Here is a 22,006-nt window from a genome sequence, read left to right on the forward strand (position 1 = left end):
ACAGCATCTTCCAAACCCACGACCACTACCATCTAGAAGGACAAGGGCAGCAGATAGATGGGAACACCACCACCTGGAAGTTCCACTCCAAGTCACACACCATCCTGACTTGGAAACATATTGCCGTTCCTTCACTGTCACTGGGTCAAAATCCTGGAACTCCCTCCCTAACAGCACTGTGGGTGTACCTACACCACATGGACTGCAGCTGTTCAAGAAGGGAGCTCATCACCACCTTCTCAAGGGCAACTAGGGATGGGCAATAAATGCTGACCCAGCCAGCAACACCCACATCCTGTAAATTAATTTTAAAAAACTCCTCCAACTGCACAAGATCTTTGTGGGCCTCTAATTCTGGCCTCTTGAACATTCAGATTTTAATTACTCCACTGTTGGTGGCAGTGCCTTCAGCTGCCAAGGGCCTAAACTCTCTCTAAAGTACTCTGCTTGCTATCTTTCTCTCCTCTAAGATGTGCCTCAAAACATTCCTATTTGAACAAGCCCTAATATGTCCTTGAATATTGCTGAAAAGAGAGACATGTTGCAGAAACTTTTCATTTTGCACTCATCGGACAGATGCAAGAATACCAAATTTTAAACAATCACAACAGTTTATACCACTGGAGAAAAGGCTTCTGATAGGTTGCCAGTGGATCTGATTGCTTGGCAAGCGGATCTGATGGCTGAGGCATTGCCATGGAGAGAGCAACAGGGGCTCCCCATAGGCTCCCCAAGATCTTGGGTAATTCAAAAAAAGGCGCAAGGCTTGAATATATTCCTTTTGTTTGTGGAGAGCGGGTTGCTGTGTATGAATGTATATCACTTCTAACATTCTGCCTACCACATAATTGAACAACACTGTGTATAGATATCAGTGCCATTGTGATGTCAGGAATATAGCCATTCCCAGCAATTGGCTGATCAAATCAAACAGCATGTTCCTTTCATCATTTGCAATAGGCAAAGTACAGATCATACTCAACCAACCCATGCTTACAAAACCCAAAACAAAATTATTACTGTTAGATGTGATTCCATGATTGGACAGCAATTACTGAACAATACTGAGTGCACTAATAGCTACACGAACAACCAATTTAAGTGGAGATCATAATGTGGCTCATTTACACTTGCAAGAAGTGACATACATTCATACACAGGGACCCATTCTCTACAAACAAAAGGAATATGTTCAAGTCTTACACCTTTTTAAAAATTACCTAGAGTCAGGAGCCTATAGATCCCCCATTGCTTTCTCTAGGCAACGACTTTGCCAAACTGAGTCGACTTGACAACTAATCACCACCCTTTTCTCCTGCAGTATAAATTATTGTGATTATTTAAAATTTGGCATTCTTGCATTTGTCCTGATAAATGCAAGGCAAAAAGCTCCTGTAATCTGTCTCACTTATAGGTTTGAGCCGGTTTGGGCTTGGATTGGACTGGGCTGGCCTGGGTTGAGCTGGATTGGATTGGATTGGGGTGGGGACTTACATCCTGCAACATCTTCTCCAAATTTTCCTGCAATTCAAGGAAGTAGCGGGAGGTGATGAGGGCTTCGTGTGACTTCACCAGACAGTCTCGCGCCAGTTCGATGATCTGATGGTGGATGAACCCAAGCACTCCGTCTGCAAGTGGCAAAACGTTGTCGAGCGAGAAGCTGCTGATAATTTCCTGAAGTCGTTCCTCCATCTGAGCTGTGGCCTATCACCAAATGAAAAGAAAAACCATCCAGTTAATGGGTGAGGACAGTAAGTGGGTAAAAAGTTACATAGAAAACACATCCCAGCAAAGAGTGGAAGGGGCAACATCTGACTCAACATGACAGTAACAGCAAGGTTAGTGGCAGGATTTTGCAATCAGCCTCATACGTTTTTATGAAGATGGTTAACTTCCTTGTTTTTCCACAAGTGAGCATGGGATCTTTTACATCCACATGAGAATGTGGAGGTAGCCTCATCAAAAAACCTCTCCTCTGAAAGTGCCACACTCCCTCAACACTGCCCTTGAGTGGCAGCCATGGATTAGGGGTTCAAATCCATAGAAGTGGATTCTGAATGGGTGAACAGCCAGAGGTCGTCATCCATATTAGCTCAATGACATAGGTAGAAAGAGCAATAAGATCCTATAACCTGATTTTAGGGAACTTGGAAAAAAATTAATATCAGGGCCTCAAAGGTCATAATCTCTGGATTATCTTCAGTGTCACATGCTTGTGACTATAGAAATAGGAGGACAGTGCAGCTGAATTGGTTCGACTGGTTCTGCATTCACTAGAGTTTAGAAGAACGAGAAGGGATCTGATTGAAACTTATAAAATTCTAACAAGGCTAGACAGACTAGATGCAGGGAGGGTGTTTCCCCTGGTTGGGGAGTCTAGAACCAGGGGCCACAGTCTCAGGATACGGGGCAGGCCATTTAGGACAGAGATGAGGAAAAATTTCTTCACTCAGAGGGTGGTCAACCTGTGGAATTCTCTACCACAGAAGGCTGTGGAGGCCAGATCACTGAGTATATTCAAGAAAGAGATTGATAATTTTTTGGATATTGGGGTATCAAGGGGTATGGAGAGAAAGCGGGAATATGGTGTTGAGATAGTGGATTAGCCATGATCATATTGAATGGTGGAGCAGGCTTGAAGGGCTGAATGGCCTATTCCTGTTCCTAGTTTCTGCATGTCTATGTGTCTGAATGCACATTCAGATGGAGTGGGAGGAATTTAGGTTCCTGGGGCATTGAAACCGGTTTTGGGAGGTTTGAGACCTGTATAGGTCAAACAGGTTGTACCTCAACATGGCTGGAATCAATATTGTGTCAGATTCTATACAATGCAAGCACTGAATATAGTAAACCCATTGAATGGTATATAGGTCATAGTTCATTGTGGTACAATGTGCTATGCACTCGATGAAAAGTATGAGTGAGAATAGATTACTGATTGACTTTCCGACTTGAAACAAATGCTGGAGAGAAAATCTCTCAAATGTTTTGATTATGGATGGTCAGCTGTTCCTGCAGCTTGCCATTTCTGAACCATGTGGGAACTTCAGGACACTTCATGTTTCTTGGGGGATCACATGTGTTGGAAGTTTCTCCAACTATCTCAGCTCAAGCTCAGGATTTCTAAGTTTATGGGGCAGCTGGTGGCAGTGCGGAGCATCAGGGATGATAAAAGCTTCCTAGATCTTACATTCAGGAGGTGGTCACCCTGCAGGCAGTGACAGTTCAGGATAAGTAGATGTGGCCATCTGGAAGAGTAGGAATAGGCAGGAAGAGAAGGAGTCTTCAGGATGTACGTGACTCTCAAACCTCAGCATTGGAGGCTGCTGGCAGTGATGACACATTGAAGGAGTGCAGTTCAGACCATGGCACCAATGGACAAAGGACTGCACATGAGAGAACAGCAAAGGGAAGAAGTGTAGTCATTATCGAAAATTCCTCTCAGGTCCTACGGAATGGACACACATCTCTGTAACCGTCATTGTGAGCCCTGCATAATGTGTCGCCTCCAGGACAGCATGAAGAGGGTGCACGGTATGCTACAGTGGGAAGGGAGACAGAAGTTACACAGAAGGTACACATCTCCACGTGCCTTCTTCCATCAGGGAAGTATTCGCTTCTGGGAAGATGGATCACCCTGTGACAGTTTCAGCCTGCTAACCTCTAGAGGAATACCCTATTGGACTTTTGATTCTGGACACACGTGAAACCATAACCCTTATTTTTATCGTAGTTTTGCCCCACACCCCTTTCTTTTCCTTATCCCTCTTTTATTCTATGGGCGCAAACAGAGGCAAACAATGCGAAACCCCTTCCCACCAACCAACCATCTTATTTTGCCTTACCTCGAGTTCGCTGTGGGATTATTAATAAGGGATTGGATCACTCCAAACTGAAGGGTTGGGGAAAACACATCCCCACTTACAAAGTGGGGGGGACATCAGAAATCAAAAACACCTTTCAGTTTATGGACGGGTAGTGAGAGGAGAAATCAGGGCTGTTTAAATTAATCTCCCTCTGGTCCATAACAGTCTACCATTGTGGAATGCGCAAAGCTCAGTAAATGTATCCAGAGACAGGGGAAAGTATCAGCACATTTATTAATAATTTATACTGATTAGCACTCTGAGTATAGTGATCTGAAAGAGGAGCTAATTCACGACAGAATAGTTGTTGGAGTAGTGAATGATGCATTATCGGATCATTTGCAGTCTCAAGATGACTTGACACTGGTGAAGGCAACTAATTCAATTAAGTCAACCAGTCGAGATCAGGAGGCAGAACCAATCGGTAGACAGGGGAGAGAGAGAGAGAGACAGTCCAAATTCCAAAGTAACAGATACAGTTGAAATTGTCAGACATATAAAAGGGAAAATAGAGAGGAGACACATGCAACAAAGAAGCAATTAGTGGCAGCAAATTAGCTGTTGCTGGTGCAGCAGAGAAAGGCACAGGTGTGGGAACTGTCCTACCAAAGACATACAATGCCATTGGTGTAAAAGGATGGGGCATTTTCAGTAGAAAAATCAGGTAGAAGTCTCAAAAAGAGACAGTTTTAGAAGGAAACCCAGCCCATGAAGTTGGAGATTCACAAGACATTGTGATATCCTTCTTAGGAGAGATTAAAGAAGAAGGTGGAAGCTATTGGAGCACAGAGATCCTGGTTAAAGATCACAGGACCCACTTTAAATTAGTTACTGGAGCAGCAGTTTCAATTCGTTCAGACACTGAACCCCAGTTAAACAGGAGAGTTCTTCAGCCATCCCGCAAAAAGCTACATGGACCAGGAGGAACAGGGCTGAAAGTTCTGGGAGAATTAACAGCTACTTTAAAGCACAGAAAGAAAGTAATTACTGAAGTACTGTACTTAATTCAAGATCAGAGTTGTTAATTCTTAAGTAGGGTTGGTTAGCTCAGTTGGCTGGATGGCTGGCTTGTGATGCAGATTGACGCCAACAGGGTGGGTTCAATTCCTGTACCACCTGAGGTCAGCCATGAAGGGCCCACCTTCTCAACCTCGCTGGAGGTGTGGTAATCTTCAGGTTAAACTCATCACCAGTTGTCTTTCTCTAATGAGAGAGCAGCCTCTGGGACTACAGTGACTTTCATTTTTCAGAAAGACATGTATGGGATTGAATCTGATCCATAGAGTAGAAGAGGTACAGAATGTGAAGGTCAATCAGTAGATTTCAGAGCAAAATTCCTGAGGACGGCTAACAATGTGAGAGAATACACAGTAAATGGTAGAATACTAAAAATGGAGGAGTCAAGGGACCTTAGAGTGCATTTCCACAGAACTCTGAAGGTAACTAGACAGTAGATGAGCTGGTTAAGAAAGCATATGGAATATTTTCCTTTATTAGTTGAGGTATAAAATACAAGAGCAGGGATACTAAGCTAGAACTATATAAACATTAATTAGGCCACAGCGTAATGCAAAACAAAAACAGAATTACCTGGAAAAACTCAGCAGGTCTGGCAGCATCGGCGGAGAAGAAAAGAGTTGACGTTTCGAGTCCTCATGACCCTTCGACAGTTCTGTCGAAGGGTCATGAGGACTCGAAACGTCAACTCTTTTCTTCTCCGCCGATGCTGCCAGATCTGCTGAGTTTTTCCAGGTAATTCTGTTTTTGTTTTGGATTTCCAGCATCCGCAGTTTTTTTGTTTTTATCACAGCGTAATGCATACAGTTCTGGTCAGTGCATTACAAGAAGGGTGTGATCACACTAGAGAGGGTACAGAGGAAATTTACAAGGATGTTTCCAGGACTGAAGAATTTTAGCCATGAGGAAAGATTGGATAGAGTGGGATTTTTTTCTTGGTACAGTGGAGGCTGTGGGAGATTTCGCTGGGGTGTGCAAAGTTATGAGAAACCCAAGTGGATAGGAATAATCTATTTCTGTTAGCAGAGAGGTCAATAACCAGAAGGCAGAGGGTTAAAGTGATTGGCAGAAGGGTCAGAAGAGAACTGTTTCATGCACAGGGTGGTAGGGTTCTGAAACTCACTGCATGAAAAATCTTCATAATTAAAAAAGAGATGGCTCTGCACCTGCAGTGCCCTAACCTGTAGGGCTACCAAGAGCCAGAAAGTGGGATTAGGCTGGATAGCTCTACTTTGGATAGTATAGACACAATGGGCAGAATGGCCTCTTTGCTATGCCATTATCTTTTCTATGCTTCTATGTTTAACTCAGCACCTTATGATTCAAATGCCATCATGGCTACTCAGAGCCAAAACTGATACACTACAGTATTTAATGTCGAGGCTGTAATGTGATGGTGCTATCTTATGGTGTAATGTGACAGTGTAACATTAGATGTAATGTTAAGCTTTGTCATTTTGATACCTTACCTTAGGAAACCTCTCTCTGTAAACATGATTCATCATTACAATCTCGTTATCGAAGGAGACTGAAGATCGCCCAGGGCTGCAAGAAAATAGAAATATTAAAATATTATTTGTGTTAGAGACAGTTTTAATGTTATTAGAGTCATAGGACAGAAGTTAATGCATTCTCAAGATCCAGCCGAGAGGCAGAGGGGGCATTGAATGGGACAAGAAGGCACAGGGTCGAGAGCCTGCCGCCTTCCCCACTCCCCCTAATTAAGTTGGGGTATGGAATATTGAGGTACCCATTGGCTAACTGAGGCAATAAATGGCCATGTCCCACCATTGCTAGTAGAAAAGCTGATGGCCCGCCAATGGCCAAAGGAGGACCCCCTCCTGTTTGGGCACCCTGTGCCCAGAGGGCCCTGCCAGCAGCAAGGGCTGACCCTGTAGGAAACTGCCCCTGACCTTAAAACTGACTGCCTCTCGCCAGGACCTGCCTAACTGGACCTGGTGAGGCAATCTCCATTACCTGTATCCATGGCCTCCATGACTGCTCCTCTTCCCAGCTTCCTTCAGTGGCCATTGCTCCTGGAGGTGCAGCTGGTACTGAAGAACTGTCTGCCTCTGATTATAATTATACAGTCATTAAGGCACAGAAGGAGGCCATTCAGCCCATCAAGTCCTAACCAGCTTTCTGTAGAGCAATCCAGTCCCATTTAGATGCTCTATCCCTCTAGCCCTACAATATTATTTCCCTCAAGTTCTCACCCAATTTCCTTTAGAAATTATTGATTGGCTCCACTGCCACCACCCTCCTGGGCAGCGACTTCCAGTTCATTACCATTTGCCATGTGAAAAAGTTCTTCCTCACATTCACACTGCATCTACTTCCCAAAACGTTAAACCTGTGCCCCTAGTCCTTGTACCATTAGTTAATGGGAACAGCTTTACATTGTCTACCTTATCCAAACCTGTTATTATCTGTACACCTCTATCAAATCTCTCCTCAACCTCTAAAGATAAAAGCAAAATACTGCGGATGCTGGAAATCTGAAACAAAAACAAAAACACCTGGAAAAACTCAGCAGGTCTGACAGTATCTGCAAAGAGGAATACAGTTAATGTTTCGAGTCCGTATGACTCTTCGTCAGAACTAAGAAATATAGAAATGAGGTGGAATATAATTTAACTGGAATTTAATTTTAACATTGAGGTTGTAAATTGTTGTTACTTTTTACACCCTATTATAAAAATGCTTTATTAGGCTGTTAATTTCTTTTGTTCTTTTAAAGTAATTTAGCATTTATAATATATTCCACCTCACTTCTATATTTCTTAGCTCTGATGAAGGGTCATATGGACTCGAAACGTTAACTGTATTCCTCTCTGCAGATGGTATCAGACCTGCTGAGTCTCTCCTCAACCTCCTTTGATCCAAGGGGAACAATCCCAGCCTTTCCAACCTAACATTGTAAGTAAAACACCCCATCCCCTGGAACCATTCTGGTAAATCTTCTCCGCATCCTCTGAAGGACCCTTACATCCTTCCTAAAATATGATGACCAGAACTGGACACAATATTCTAGTTGTTGCCTAACCAGACCCTTATAAGCGTTCAGCATAACTTCCCTGTTTTACTACTCAATACTCCAATTTATGAAGCCTAAGATCCCATATTCTTTGCTGATTGCTTTCTCAGTGTGCCCTGCCTCCAAAGATCATTGCACATGAATCCCCAGGCCCCTCTGTCCCTGCACACGATTTAGAACTGTGCCATTAAATCTATGTTGCTTCTTCCTATCCCTTCTGCCAAAATGCATCACCTCACACTTCTCATTCCATCTGCCATTTGCCTGTCCATTCCTCTAGTCTATCTATGTCCTGTTGCAGTCAATTAGCATCATCTTGCAAGTTTCGTACCTTCATCAAATTTTGTATATCAAAAACAGCAATGGTTCTCGCAGTAACCCTTGGGAAACACCACTGTCTACCATTCTGCAGCCTGAAAATCATTTACGATGACTCGCTATTTTCTGTCCTTAAACCAGTTTCTTTGCCAAGCTGGCATTGACCTTCCTATTCCATGAGCCTCAATTTTGTTAACCAGATCTTTATGTGGTACTTTGTAAAACACATCCTTAAAATCTATGCAGACAACATCTATTGCCATTCCCTTCATCAATCTTTCCTGTTGCCTCATCAAAAATTCAGCTAGGTTTTATTTTTATAAATCCATGCTGGATTTAAACTAACAGGGTGGTGGGGGGAGGATCTGGGTGAAGGGAGACTTAGAAACCCAAAGATTCTGTAATTCTGTGAAAGGTCACGGTATTGGCATAGTGTGGTGATGTTGGTAAAGACAAGCAGAGTAGGAGAGGAAGGGACAGAGTTTAACAAAAAATGTACATCAGCAAATAAGGTAATTGCAGGGAATAGAAATTTTAAAAAGCTGAATTTAAAGGTTCTTTATCTGAATTCATGATGCATTTGTAATAAGATACACAAACTAGTGGCACAAATAGAGGTAAATCATCATTACAGGCACATGGTTACAAGGTGATCAATGTTGTAAAATAAATATTCCAGGGTATATAATATTTCAAAGAGACAGAATGGCAAAGGAGTAGAGGTAGCCCTGATAGTAAAGGATGACATAAGGACATTAGTGAGAAATGATTGGCCTCAGAAGACCATGAAGTAGAGTCAGTATGGGTGGAAATTAGGAATAGCAAGAGTCAGAAAACACTGGTTGGAGTAATTTATAGGCTCCCGAACAGTAGTTATACCGTTGGGCAGAGCATTAAACAAGCAATTATTGGAGCCTGTATCAAAAGAAATATAATAATTGTAGCGGGACTTTAATCTCTATATACACTGGGACAATCAAATTGGTAAGAATGGTCTACAAGATACGTTTGTAGAATGTTTTTGTGGCAGTTTCTTGGAGAAGTACATAGTGGAACTGACCAGGGATAAAGCTATCTTAAATCTAGTATTGTGTAATGAAGAAGGGTTTATTTGGTAATCTCAAAATAAAGGATCCAATGGGAAATAGTGATCATTATACCATTCAATTCTAAGTTAAGTTTAAAAGTGACATATTCGAATCACAAACAAAAATCTTAAACTTAAACAAAGCCAATTACATAGGTATGAGAGGAGAATTGGCTAAGGTTAAATGGGTAAATAGACCAAAAAGTATGAAGGTAAATGTACAGTAGGAAACATTTCAAGAAACAATTCAAAATAGAACCATAGAAAAGGTACGGTGCAGAAAGAGGCCATTCAGCCCACCGTGTCTGCACTGGCCAAAAAAAGAGAAAAGAGAAACTAGCCGCTCATTTTAATCCCCTTTCCAGCACTTGGTCCATAGCTTTGCAGGTTACAGCACTTCAGATGCAGATCCAGGTACCTTTTAAATGAGTTGAGCATTTCAGCCTCAACCACCAACTTCGGCAGTGAATTCCAGACGTCCACCACCCCCTGGGTGAAAAAGTTTTTCCTCATGTCCCCTCTAATCCTTCTACCAATCACCTTAAATCTATGCCCCCTGGTAATTGACCCCTCAGTTAGGGGAAACAAGTCTTTGTGCCTACCCTATCTCAGCCCCTCATAATTTTGTACACCTCAATTAGGTCACCCTTCAGCCTCCTCTGTTCTAAACAAAATAATCCTAGCCTATCCAATCTCTCCTCGTAGCTTCCATTTTCAAGACCTGGCAACATTCTTGTAAATCTCCTCTGCATATTCTCCACAAAAGTTATGTCCTTCCTGTAATGTGGTGACCAGAACTGTACCCAAAATTCCAGCTGTGGCCTAACCAGCATTTTATACAGTTGCATCATTACATCCCTGCTTTTGCATTCAATACCTCACCAAATAAAGGAAAGCATTCCATATGCCTTCCTGACCACTTTGTCCACCTGCCCTGCCACTTTCAGGGACCTGTGGATATGCATGCCAAAGCTGTCAATTCCAGAAATATATCAGTGGTTTTCTTGAGTAGGAGAAGAAGTAGCAAATGGAATTCAATCTGGAAAAGTGTGAGGTAATGCATTTGGGGAGGGCAAACAAAGCAAGGGAATGCTCTGTTGATGGGAATTTACTGAGAGGGGTTAAGGAAGTGAGAAATCTAGTATTGTGTAATGAAGAAGGGTTTATTTTGACAGCAATGCACAATACAAGATCTCTCACTTCCATAACCCCTCTCAGTAACTTCCCATTTACAGAGCATTCACTTGCTTTGTTTGCCCTCCCCAAATGCATTACCTCACATTTTCCCAGATTGAATTCCATTTGCCACTTCTTCTCCTACTCAAGAAAACCACTGATACATTTCTGGAATTGACAGCTTTCCTCTTCACCATGAACTACATGACCAATTTCTGTGTCATCTACAAATTTCTCAATCATGCCTCCCATATTTAAGTCTAAATCATTAATATATACAACAAACAGTAAGGGCAACAACACTGAACCCTGTGGAACACCACTGGAAACCGTTTTCCATTTGCAAAAACATCCATTGACCATTACCCTTTGTTCCTGTCACTGAGCCAATTTTGGATCCAACCTACCACCTTCCCCTGTATCCCATGAGATCTCACTTTCCTGACTAGTGTGCCATGTGGGACTTTGTCAAGTGCCTTACTGAAATCCATGTAGACAACATCCACTGCACCACCCTCATCAACCCTCCTTGTTATTTCCTCAAAAAATTCTATTAAGTTAGTAAGACATGATCTTCCCCTAACAAAACCATGCTGACTATCCCTGGTCAATCTGTGACTTTCTAACTGACAGTTTATCCTGTCTCTCAGAATTGTTTCCAATGATCTGCCAACCACCAAAGTCAGACTGACTGGCCTATAATTTCCTGGCCTATTTCTCATATCCTTTTTAAATAATGGTACAATGTTCGCAGAACTCTAATCCTCTGGGACCCCACCTGCATCTAGTGAGGATTGGAAAATGATCCTTAGAGCATCTGCTATTTCCTCCTTGGCTTCCTTCAACAGTCTGGGATACAATCCATCTGACCCTGATGGGATGCCAGACCCTCCAGTACTTCCTCTCTCACTTGCTTATTTTATTCAATATTTCACACTCCTCTTCTTTGTCCTTTTCCACAATAGTGCTAAATCTAACTGTATTATGATCACTATCTCTAAAATGGTCCCCCACTGCTACTTCATCCACTTGCCCAGCTTCATTTCCTAAGACTAAATCTAGAATTGCACCCCCTCTCATTGGGCTTGTTATGTGCTGGCTGAAATTCTCTTGAATTTTGCTCTGTCTGTGCCCTTCACATTGTTCATTTCCCAATCAATATTAAGATAGCTGAAGTCCCAGACGATTACTGTCCTATTATTGTTGCACTCAGAAATCTGTCTACATATTTGCTCTTCTAACTCCCTCCACTATTTGGGAATCTATAATACACTCCTAGCAATGTGGCTGCTCCTTTTTCATTTCTGAGCTCAATCCATATGGCCTCATTTGATACTTCATTTAGTATATCATCCCTCCTCACAACTGTAATTGATTATATAACCAATAATGCTACACGCCCACCTTTATTATCTCCCTCCTTATCCTGCCTGAAAACTCTATATCCAGGGATGTTGAGCTGCCATTTTTGCCCCTCCTTAAGCCAAGTTTCTGTTATAGCGATGATATCATGCTGCCATGTGTCCATCTGTGCCCTCAGCTCATTGGCTTTATTTATTATGCTCCTTGCATTTATATATATACTTTTCAACACTGCCAGATTTCTGTGCTACACATTTTTTAAATCTGTGCTGCTTCAGTCTTTCAGAGTCACTCACTAATTCTCCAGCTCCCGTTCCTTGCACTGAATTTGCCCTCAGGTTCCCATCCCCTGCCAATCTAGTTTAAACCACACCCACCCCCCCCAACCCCACCCCACCCCACCACCCCCCACCCCACCCCCAACAGCACCAGCAAATCTCCCTGCGAGGATATTCATCACAGTCCTGTTCAGGTGTAGACCGTCCAGCTTGTACAGGTCCCACCTTCCCCAGAACTGGTCCCAATGCCTCAGAAATCTGCTGCCTCCCTCCTACCCCAGCTTTCCAGCCACGTATTCGATCGTTCAATTCTCCTACTTCTATACTTGCTTGCATGTGGGACTGGGAGTAATCCTGAGATTACTGCTTTACAGGTCCTGCTTTTCAATCTTCTTCCTATCTCCCTAAAGTCTGCTTTCAGGACCTCATCCCCTTTCCTTTGGTATTGGTACAAAGTGGACCACAACCTCCCCCAAAAGAATGCTCTGCAGCTGCTCAGTGACATCCTTGACCCTGGCACCAGGGAGGCAACATATCATCCTGGAGTCACATCTACGGCCACAGAAAAGCCTGTCTGTTCCCCTAACTAACGAATGCTCTATTACTACTGCTCTTCCCCTCTCTCTCACCCCTCCTGTACAGCAAAGCTGACTGTGGTATCTGACTGCATCCCTCCAAGGAACCAACGCCCTCACCGGTAACCAAAACGGAAACCGATTGGCGAGCAAGACCCCAGGGAACTCCTGCACTACCTGCTTAATTTTCTTGGGCTGCCTGGCAGTCACCCATTCCCTCTCTACCTCCGGGCTCCTAAGCTGCCGTGTGACCACCTCGCTGAACCACGTAGCTCTCAGCCTTGTGGATGTGCCACAGTAACTCCAGCCGCCGCTCAAGCCCCGAAACCCAAAACTCAAGGCTCTGCAGCTGGTGACACTTCCTGCACGTGTGCTCATCTAGGACATTGGTAGCATCCACAACTTTCCACATATTACAAGACAAGCATTCCACTCAACTGAGCTGTCCTGACATGGCTTCAAATTACTTCCCTTGTGTTAACTTTATTTTACTTTGGTTTACTTGTGCAACTTTATTTTATCTAGCCTCAACTTAACTTCATTTCCCTATTGCTTGTGTTACTGAATTAAATTTAAGCAGCCACTACTTTTAAAAAGTGCATTTTTCTAATTCTCAGCTACTTGATGACACTCCCTTACAGCAGTTTCTCTTCAACCCAATGAACTTATGTTTCTCCTGTGATGTTAGGTGCTATGTGCTGCTGACTGCCTGTCCCAGGGTCCTCCTCTCGCACGCTCCTCTATAAAAATACATTCCAGTGATGAACTAAAACTCAGCAAGATGGATCCATCTGTGGCTCACTCAGTAAGTATTTGATTAAAAGGAGGCTTACAATGTTGCAAAAAACAGTAGCAAGTCTGAGGATTGCGAATGTTTTAGAAACCAGCAGAGGGCCACCAAAATGTTGATAAAAAGGGAAAAAATAGAATGTGAGAGTAAACAAGCCAGGAATATAAAAACAGATTGTAAGAACTTTTAAAAGTATATAAAGAGGAAGTGAGTGGTTAAAGTAAACATTGGTCCGGTAGAAGCAGAGACAGGAGAAATTATCAAGTGGAATGAGGAAATGGCAGAGACATTGAACAAATATTTTGCCTGCATTCACAGTAGACGAAAAACAGTAACGCACAGGCTAAGAGAGTGAAGAAATTAGGGAAATTAATATCAACAGAGATAAAGTATTGGAGAAACTTAAGGGACTAAAATCCAACAAATCCACAGGGCCTGATGGCCTACATCCTAGGGTTCTAAAATAGATATTTGCAGAGATAGCAGATGCATTAGTAATGATTTTCCAAAATTCCTGAGATTCAGGAATGGTCCCTTTAGATTGGAAGTTGGCAAATGTTACATCACTTTTCAAGAAAGGAGGGAGAGAGAAAACAGTGAACTACAGGCCAATTAACCTAACTTCAGTTGATAGGAAAATGCTGGAATCGATGATTAAGGAAATCTTAACAACGCACTTAGAAAAGTGTAATATGATTAGGACAATGCAACATGGTTTTTACTAAAAGGAAATTGTGTTTGACAAATTTATTAGTGTTTTTTGATGATGTAATTAGTAGGGTAGACAAAGGGGAATCAGTAGATATAGTATACCTGGATTTCCAAAAGGCATTCGATAAGGAGCCACACAAAAGGTTAATAGACAATAAAAGGGCTCATGGAGTTATGGGTAATATATTCACATGGATAGAGGTTTGGTTAATGGATAGAAAACATAGAGAGTGGCATAAATGGTTTTTTTCAAGTTGGCAGGAGTGACTAGTGGATTGCCACAAGGATCAGTGCTGGGGCCTCAGCTATTTACAATCTATATTAATGCATTTGATGACTAGACAGAGAGTAATGTATCAAGGTTTGCTGATGATACCAAGCTAGATGGGGAGATAAACTGAGGGGAGGATACAGAGAGGCTGCCAAGGGATATAGACAGGGTAAGTGAGTGGGCAACAAGATGGCAAATGCAGTATAACATAGGGAAGTGTGAGGTTATTCATTTTGGTCGTAAGGTGGCATAGTGGTATTTTCACTGGACTAGTATTCCAGAGACTCAGGGTAATGCTCCGGAGACCTGGGTTCAAATCCCACTATGGCAGATAGTGAAATTTTAATTCAATAAAAATCTGGGATTAAAAGTCTGAGATAACCATGAACCGTTCTCGATTTTTGTAAAAGTCCATCTGTCCTTTAGGAAATGAAATCTATTGTCCTTACCTGGTCTGGCCTACATGTGACTCCAGATCCACAGCAATGTGGTTGACTCTTAAATGCCCTCCAAACAAGGGCATTTAGGGGTGGGAAATAAATGCTGGCCTAGCTGGCAATGCCCACATCCCATGAATAAAAAAAAATAGAAATGCAGAATATTTTTTAAAAGGTGGAGAAACTTATAATTGTTGACGTTCAAAGAGACTTGGGTGCACTCGTACAAGGAACGTAGAAAGTTAGCATGCAGGTGCAGCAAATAAGGAGGAAGGCAAATTGCATGTTGACTTTTATTGCAAGGGGATTGAGTATAGGAACATGGAAATCTTGCTCCAGTTGTACAGGGTTTTGGTGAGACCACATCTGGAATACTATGTGCAGTTTTGGTCTCCACATTTAAGAAAGGATATACTTGCATTGGAGGCGCAAGCTCACCAGATTGGTCCCTGGGATGAGGGGGTTGTCCTGTGATGAGAGGCTGAGTAAATTGGGTTTATATTCTCTGGAGTTTGGAAGAATGAGAGGCGATCTCATTGAAACGTACAAGATTCTGAAGGGGTTTAATAGTGTAGACACGGAGAGATTGTTTCCACTGGTCGGGGAATCTAAAACACGGGGGCACAGTCTCAGGATAAGGAACCCGTCATTTAGGACTGAGACAAGGAGAAATTACTTCACTCAATGGGTTGTGAATCTTTGGAATTCTCTACCACAGAAGTTGTGGATACTCCATCATTGAATATATTTAAGGCTGAGACAGACAGATATTTGATCTCTCAGGGAATTAAGGGATATGGGGAGTGGGCGGGAAAATGAAGTTGAAGCCCAGGATCAGCCATGATCGTGTTGAATGGTGGAGTAGGCCCAATGGGCTGTCTGGTCTACTCCTGCTCCTATTTCTTGTGTTCTCCTTAATTAATTCAAACCTCCTAGAGTCTTGTTTTAAAACCTTATCCACCACTGATGTGAAACTGAACGGTCTGTGGTTACTAGGAATATCCTTACACCCTTTCTTGAATAAGTGTGTCACATTTGCCAATTGTTCATCACAGAATTGTTACAGCACAGAAGGAGACCATTCAGCCCATCGTGTCTGTGCTGGCTATCTGAATGAGTAATTCACCCAAGTGTCATTCCCCTGCCTTCTCCCTGTAACCCTGCACATTCTTCCTTTTCAGATAATAATCTAAATCCCTTGGGATATTGTCCAGGTCTTGCCACATTTGGACGTGGACTGCTTCAGTATCTGAGGAGTCGCAAATGGTGCTGAACATTGTGCAATCATCAGCAAACATCCCCAATTCTGGCCTTATGATGGAAGGAAGGTCATTGATGAAGCAGCTGAAGATGGTTGGGCTGAGGACACTACCCTGAGGAACTCCTACAATGATGTCCTGGAGCTGAGATGATTGACCTCCAACAACCACAACCATCTTCATTTGTGCTAGGTATGACTCCAACCAGAGGAGAGGTTTCCCCCTGATTCCCATTGACTCCAGTTTTGCTAGAGTTCCTTGATGCCACACTCGGTCAAATGCTGTCTCGATGTCAAGGGCAGTCACTCTCACCTCACCTCGGGGGTTCAGCTCTCATGCTTCATCAATGACCTTCCTTCCATCATAAGGTCAGAAATGGAGATGTTTGCTGATGATTGTACAATGTTCAGCACCATTCGCGACTCCTCAGATACTGCAGCAGTTCATGTCCAAATGCAGCAAGACCTGGACAATATCCAGGCTTGAGCTGATAAGTGGCAAGTAACATTCATGCCACACAAGTGCCAGGGAATGACCATCTCCAACAAGAGAGAATCTAACCATCGCCCCTTGGGGCATTACCATCATGAGATTCCTCACTATCAACATCCTGAGGGTTACCATTGGACAGAAGCTGAACTGGACTAGCTATATAAATACTGTGGCTACAACAGCAGGTCACAGGCTAGGAATCCTGCGATGAGTAACTCACCTCCTGGCTCCCCAAGGCCTGTCCAACACTCAAGAAGCTTGGCACTATCCAGGACAAAGCAGCCCACTTGATTGGCATCCCTTCCACAAACATTCATTCCCTCCACGGCCGATGCACAATAGCAGCAGTGTATACCAAGTACATGATGCATTGCAGGAATTCACCAAGGCTCCTTCAACAGCACCTTCCAAACCCACAGCCAGTACCATCCAGAAGGACAAGGGCAGTAGGCGCATGGGAACACCACCAGCTGCGAGTTCCCCTTCAAGCCATTCACCATACTGATTTGGAACTACATCGCTGGTGTCAAAATCCTGGAACTCCCTCCCTAATAGCACTGTGGGTGTACCAATGGACTGCAGTAGTTCAAGAAGGCAGCTCACCACCACCTTCTCAAGGACAATTAGGGATGGGCAATAAATGCTGGCCCAGCCAGTAACACCCACATCCCATGAAAGAATAAATATATATTTGATTTAAATCATGGCTGTTGGGACACATAATGGCCCCGGAGATAGAGTGTAAACAGTTACCTCCTCAATGAGCTGAGTGTTTCAGTACACCAGATCCACAGGATTGTCAGTGGTTTAATACTGATGATCATTAATGGGATATGCAATGCTCTACTTACTTTAGTGCTAAGAAAGCATATTCTGGTCACAGAGCAGACTTCATGAAACCTGTCTCCTGATAAAGAATAGAATAATTAGACAGTGGGGTAAATGGCTCACTTCCCATTTTGTGTCCACTCTCTGAAAGTGTGAGAAGTGTCTTTGGAATCCAGAGCTCCTGATATATTTGTCTGGGGCTCATTATTTCCATAAGCAACACAGGGTGTCCAATTGTGAAAGGGTGTGAGGCTGGTCTAGTTTTAAGAAGTGCTTTGTTTCTCTTGCTTTGTTCTGACCTTCCAATAGAGCAGTGCTGGGACTGCAGTCACTGCGACACTCAGTGTCAGTGTCTCTCCCTCCTTCTCCAGTGTACTTTGACAGGCTTCAGCTGACCATCCTACCTTAGACTCCTAGATCGCGGCCTAATGGTGGGTGAATGGCGTCCCTCCTCATCAGCAATACTGTCCGTGCTGCGGAAATGTTTGGACAGGAAACGAAGCTCATCTGGTGTGGGCTGGAATGGCAGTTGATGTAAACGTTCCTGAGAGGAGGAGGAGGAGGAGGACTGGAAAACATCATCAACATAGAAAGAAAAATGGTTAAACTTAAATTTCACTGAATGATAGACTGAAAGATGTTGACGCTAGAGTTGAAAACAAATATGGAAAGCAAAAAGGAACAACACAGACACAAGGAGAGGTCTTCCCCCAACCCTCACCCACCCCTCCACACACCACCCCCTCACCCTCTCATGCTGGCTTTTGCCAGAACTCCCCCGCCCTTCCACCTCAAACTCCACATTTCCCTTTTCCAACCCTTCCTATTAACCCCACCCTCCCTTTACCCCTTCTCCTCTCCAACACCCTTTCTCCCACCTCACCCTCTCCCTCCCAATTCTCCCCTCCTGTTTCATACCCATCTCTCCTCACCACTCTACCAACCTCCCATCCCCTCTTCATTACCCCCTCCCCTCCCTCCCCAATCCCTCCTCCCCACCTCTGGACAAGAAGCTGCCCAGAGTGGTGAGGATTGTGAGGCAATCCAATGCTCCCAAATGAGCAACTCACTGACACGGTGGAGCTGGGGGTGTTGGTTCCATATCCTGATGATGGGAGTGAGGCCAAAGACCATCGACGGCCATCCACCCTGGGAAAAAGAAATTTGAATTTGAAGTGTCAGCTCAACCAAATCCTCGCACAAACTCAGCCAATCTCAGTCCAGTCAGGCAGTGTGTTGTTGGTCTCAAACTGGAGGTGCCAGTAAAGGGGATCGCGTCAATCAAAGAACATAATTACTCATTCAGATAAACTGAAATAGGGGCCTGCAATAGGGGTTAGGGCATGGAGGTCAAGGATCAAGGCTGGGATCAAGGTTCAGGGCCTGTGGCTGGACAGGGGTAGTGCTCAGGGCTGGGGTCAGGTTTGGAACCTGGGGCTGTCACAGGGCAGGCCCCAGTAATGCAGCTACCACTGACATGCAGAGTTAGTGAAAGGAGCCCAATGTGAAGCAGAGGCCTATCAGTGCCGGAAGAAAGAATCCAGGCTAACAGTTCGGGTGGAGGATCTGTCAGAGCTGTGAGACAGGGACCAAAAACAAGAGGAAAGAGCCTCAATCCAATGGACTAAGTCAAGGAAAACTCAATTCTGGCTGATCCTCAGCTTAACTACAAATCGATAAAATCCAAGGTTCACCTTACAACCAATGGTATATTTACTGATCAGTTGGACTTGGATTAGGTGGTAATGGGTCATGTCTGAAATGGGAGTGTGCAGGACTGAAATGAGAGTGCAGGAAGGTGACGAGTAGGAGAGTGGAAATTTTCATTTTCCCTATTTCCTATATTCTTCCTGCTGGACCATTGGAACACTGCCGTGTTCCAACTTAATGGATGGACTCTGCGTGCCAAAAATTTACATTACCTGCGAGCAAATGGGAAGTTGGGAGCGGTGCTGGTGCAAGAATTCCTCGGACTGTCCAATGGACTTCCAGCTAAACAAAGATCACAAACAAATTGTTGGGAAATTAGGAAGTGACATCCAAAGTAAACAATAGGATTTAATTTGCAAAAAATAAGTAAGGGAATAGTTCCCTCTACGTTGTCCACATCAAACACTCCCAGAGCAGGTACAGCAAGGGGTTAGATGGAGAGTAAAACTCCCTCTACACTGTCCCCATCAAACACTCCCAGGACAGGTGCAGCTCAGAGTTAGATACAGATTAAAGATCCCTCTACACTGTCCCCATCAAACACTCCCAGGGCAGGTACAGCATAGGGTTAGATACAGAGTAAAGTTCCCTCCACACTGTCCCCATCAAACACTCCCGGGGCAGGTTTAGCATGGGGTTAGATACAGATTAAAGCTCCCTCTACACTGTCCCCATCAAACACTCCCAAGGCAGGTACAGTACGGGGTTAGAAACAGAATAATGTACCCGCTACACTGTCCCCATCAAACACTCCTCCAGAGGTCCCCAGCGTCACAGAAGCCAGTTTTCAGCCAATTCAATAAACTCCATGTGATATCAAGAAACGGCTGAAGGCACTGGATACTGAAAAGGCTATGGGCCCTGACAATATTCCGGCAATAGTACTGAATACTTGTGCTCCAGAACTTGCCGCGCCCCTAGCCAAGCTGTTCCAGTACAGCTACAACACTGGCATCTACCTGGCAATGTGGAAAATTGCCCAGGTATGTCCTGTACACAAAAAGCAGGACAAATCCAACCCGACCAATTACCACCCCATCAGTCTACTCTCGATCATCAGTAAAGTCATGGAAGGAGTCATCAACAGTGCTATCAAGCGGCACTTGTTTAGCAATAACCTGCTCACTGATGCTCAGTTTGGGTTCCGCCAGGGTCACTCAGCTCCTGACCTCATTACAGCCTTGGTTCAAACATGGACAAAAGAGCTGAACCCCCGAGTTGAGGTGAGAGTGACTGCCCTTGACATCAAGGCAGCATTTGTCCAAGTATGGCATTAAGGTGCCCTAGCAAAACTAGAGTCAATGGGAATCAGGGGGGAATCTCTCCACTGGTTGAAATCATACATAGCAAAATGGAAAATGTTTGTGGTTGTTGGAGGTCAGTCATCTCAGCTCCAGGACATCACTGCAGGAGTTCCTCAGGGTAGTGTTCTCACCCTAACCATCTTCAGCTGCTTCATCAATGACCTTCCTTCCATCATAAGATCAGAAGTGGGGATGTTTTGCTGATGTTTGCACAATGTTCAGCACCATTTGTGACTCCTCAGATACTGAAGCAGTCCAGGTCCAAATGCAGCAAGACCTGGACAATATCCAGGCTTGGGCTGGCAAGTGGCAAGTAACATTGCACCACACAAGTACCAGGCAATGACCATCTCCAACAAGAGAGAATCCAACCATTGCCCCTTAATGTTCAATGGCATTACCATCACTGAACCCCCCCCGCCCCCGCCATCAACTCCTTGGGGGTTACCATTGACCAGAAACTGAACTGGACTAGCCATGTAAATATAAAAACAAAAAAAAAATAAAAACAAAAAAACCGCGGATGCTGGAAATCCAAAGCAAAAAATAAAAACTACCTGGAAAAGCTCAGCAGGTCTGGCAGCATCAGCGGAGAAGAGTACTTTGTCAACTGTGCTCTTCTCCGCCGATGCTGCCAGACCTGCTGAGTTTTTCCAGGTATTTTTTATTTTTTGTTTTAGCCATGTAAATACTGTGGCTACAAGAGCAGGTCAGAGGCTAGGAATGCTGCGATGAGTAACTCACTTCCTGACTCCCCAAAGCCTGTCCACCATCTACAGGCACAAGTCAGGAGTGTGATGGAATACTCTCCACTTGCCTGGATGAGTGCAGCTCCAACAACACTCAAGAAGCTGGATACCATCCAGGACAAAACAGTCTGCTTGATTGGCACCACATCCACAAACGTTCACTTCCTCCACCCCCGATGCACAGTAACAGCAGTATGTACCATCTACAAGATACATTGTAGAAACTCACCAAGGCTCCTTAGACAACACCTTCCAAACCCACGACCACTACTGTCTAGAAGGACAAGGGCAGCAGATGGATGGGAACACCATCACCTCGAAGTTCTCCTCCAAGCCACACACCATCCTGACTCGGAAATATATCGCTGTTCCTTCACTGTCGCTGGGTCAAAATTCTGGAACTTCCTCCCCAGCAGCATTGTGGGTGTACCTACACCACACGAACTTCAGCAGTTCAAGGACACAGCTCACCACCACCTTCCCGAGGGCAATTAGGGATGGGCAATAAATGCTGGCCTAGCCAGCGACACCCACATTCCACGAATGAGTAAAAAAGAAATTCCAGATTCAATTGGATGTTGTATTCGAACTTTCTGTCTCATGTTTAGGTTGGGCAATTCATCGCCTGCATGTTGGTTGTGGGCATCTTCCATCTTCCCCTATTTTTCACTAATACACCATGTACTCCTGGGAGTATCAATGAGCGATGACTGGGGACAGTTGTCCACACTTGTCTGCT

At 44.0% G+C, this 22,006-nt stretch overlaps 1 protein-coding gene across 1 annotated transcript in view; it reads right to left on the reverse strand.

Annotated features, from left to right (window-relative positions):
• The window catches only part of mast3b (microtubule associated serine/threonine kinase 3b), a 224,362-nt gene that overhangs the window by 170,484 nt on the left and 31,872 nt on the right, over positions 1-22,006 (reverse strand). The window contains exons 3-7 of the mRNA XM_041204551.1: positions 19,427-19,496; positions 18,575-18,653; positions 17,909-18,072; positions 6,353-6,428; positions 1,495-1,704 (exon numbers count right to left, since the gene is read on the reverse strand). Of these exons, the coding sequence (XP_041060485.1) occupies positions 1,495-1,704; positions 6,353-6,428; positions 17,909-18,072; positions 18,575-18,653; positions 19,427-19,496 (599 nt within the window). The remainder of the gene's footprint in view (positions 1-1,494; positions 1,705-6,352; positions 6,429-17,908; positions 18,073-18,574; positions 18,654-19,426; positions 19,497-22,006) is intronic.

Source organism: Carcharodon carcharias, chromosome 14, assembly GCF_017639515.1.
Source record: "Carcharodon carcharias isolate sCarCar2 chromosome 14, sCarCar2.pri, whole genome shotgun sequence".
NCBI classification, from domain to species: domain Eukaryota; kingdom Metazoa; phylum Chordata; class Chondrichthyes; order Lamniformes; family Lamnidae; genus Carcharodon; species Carcharodon carcharias.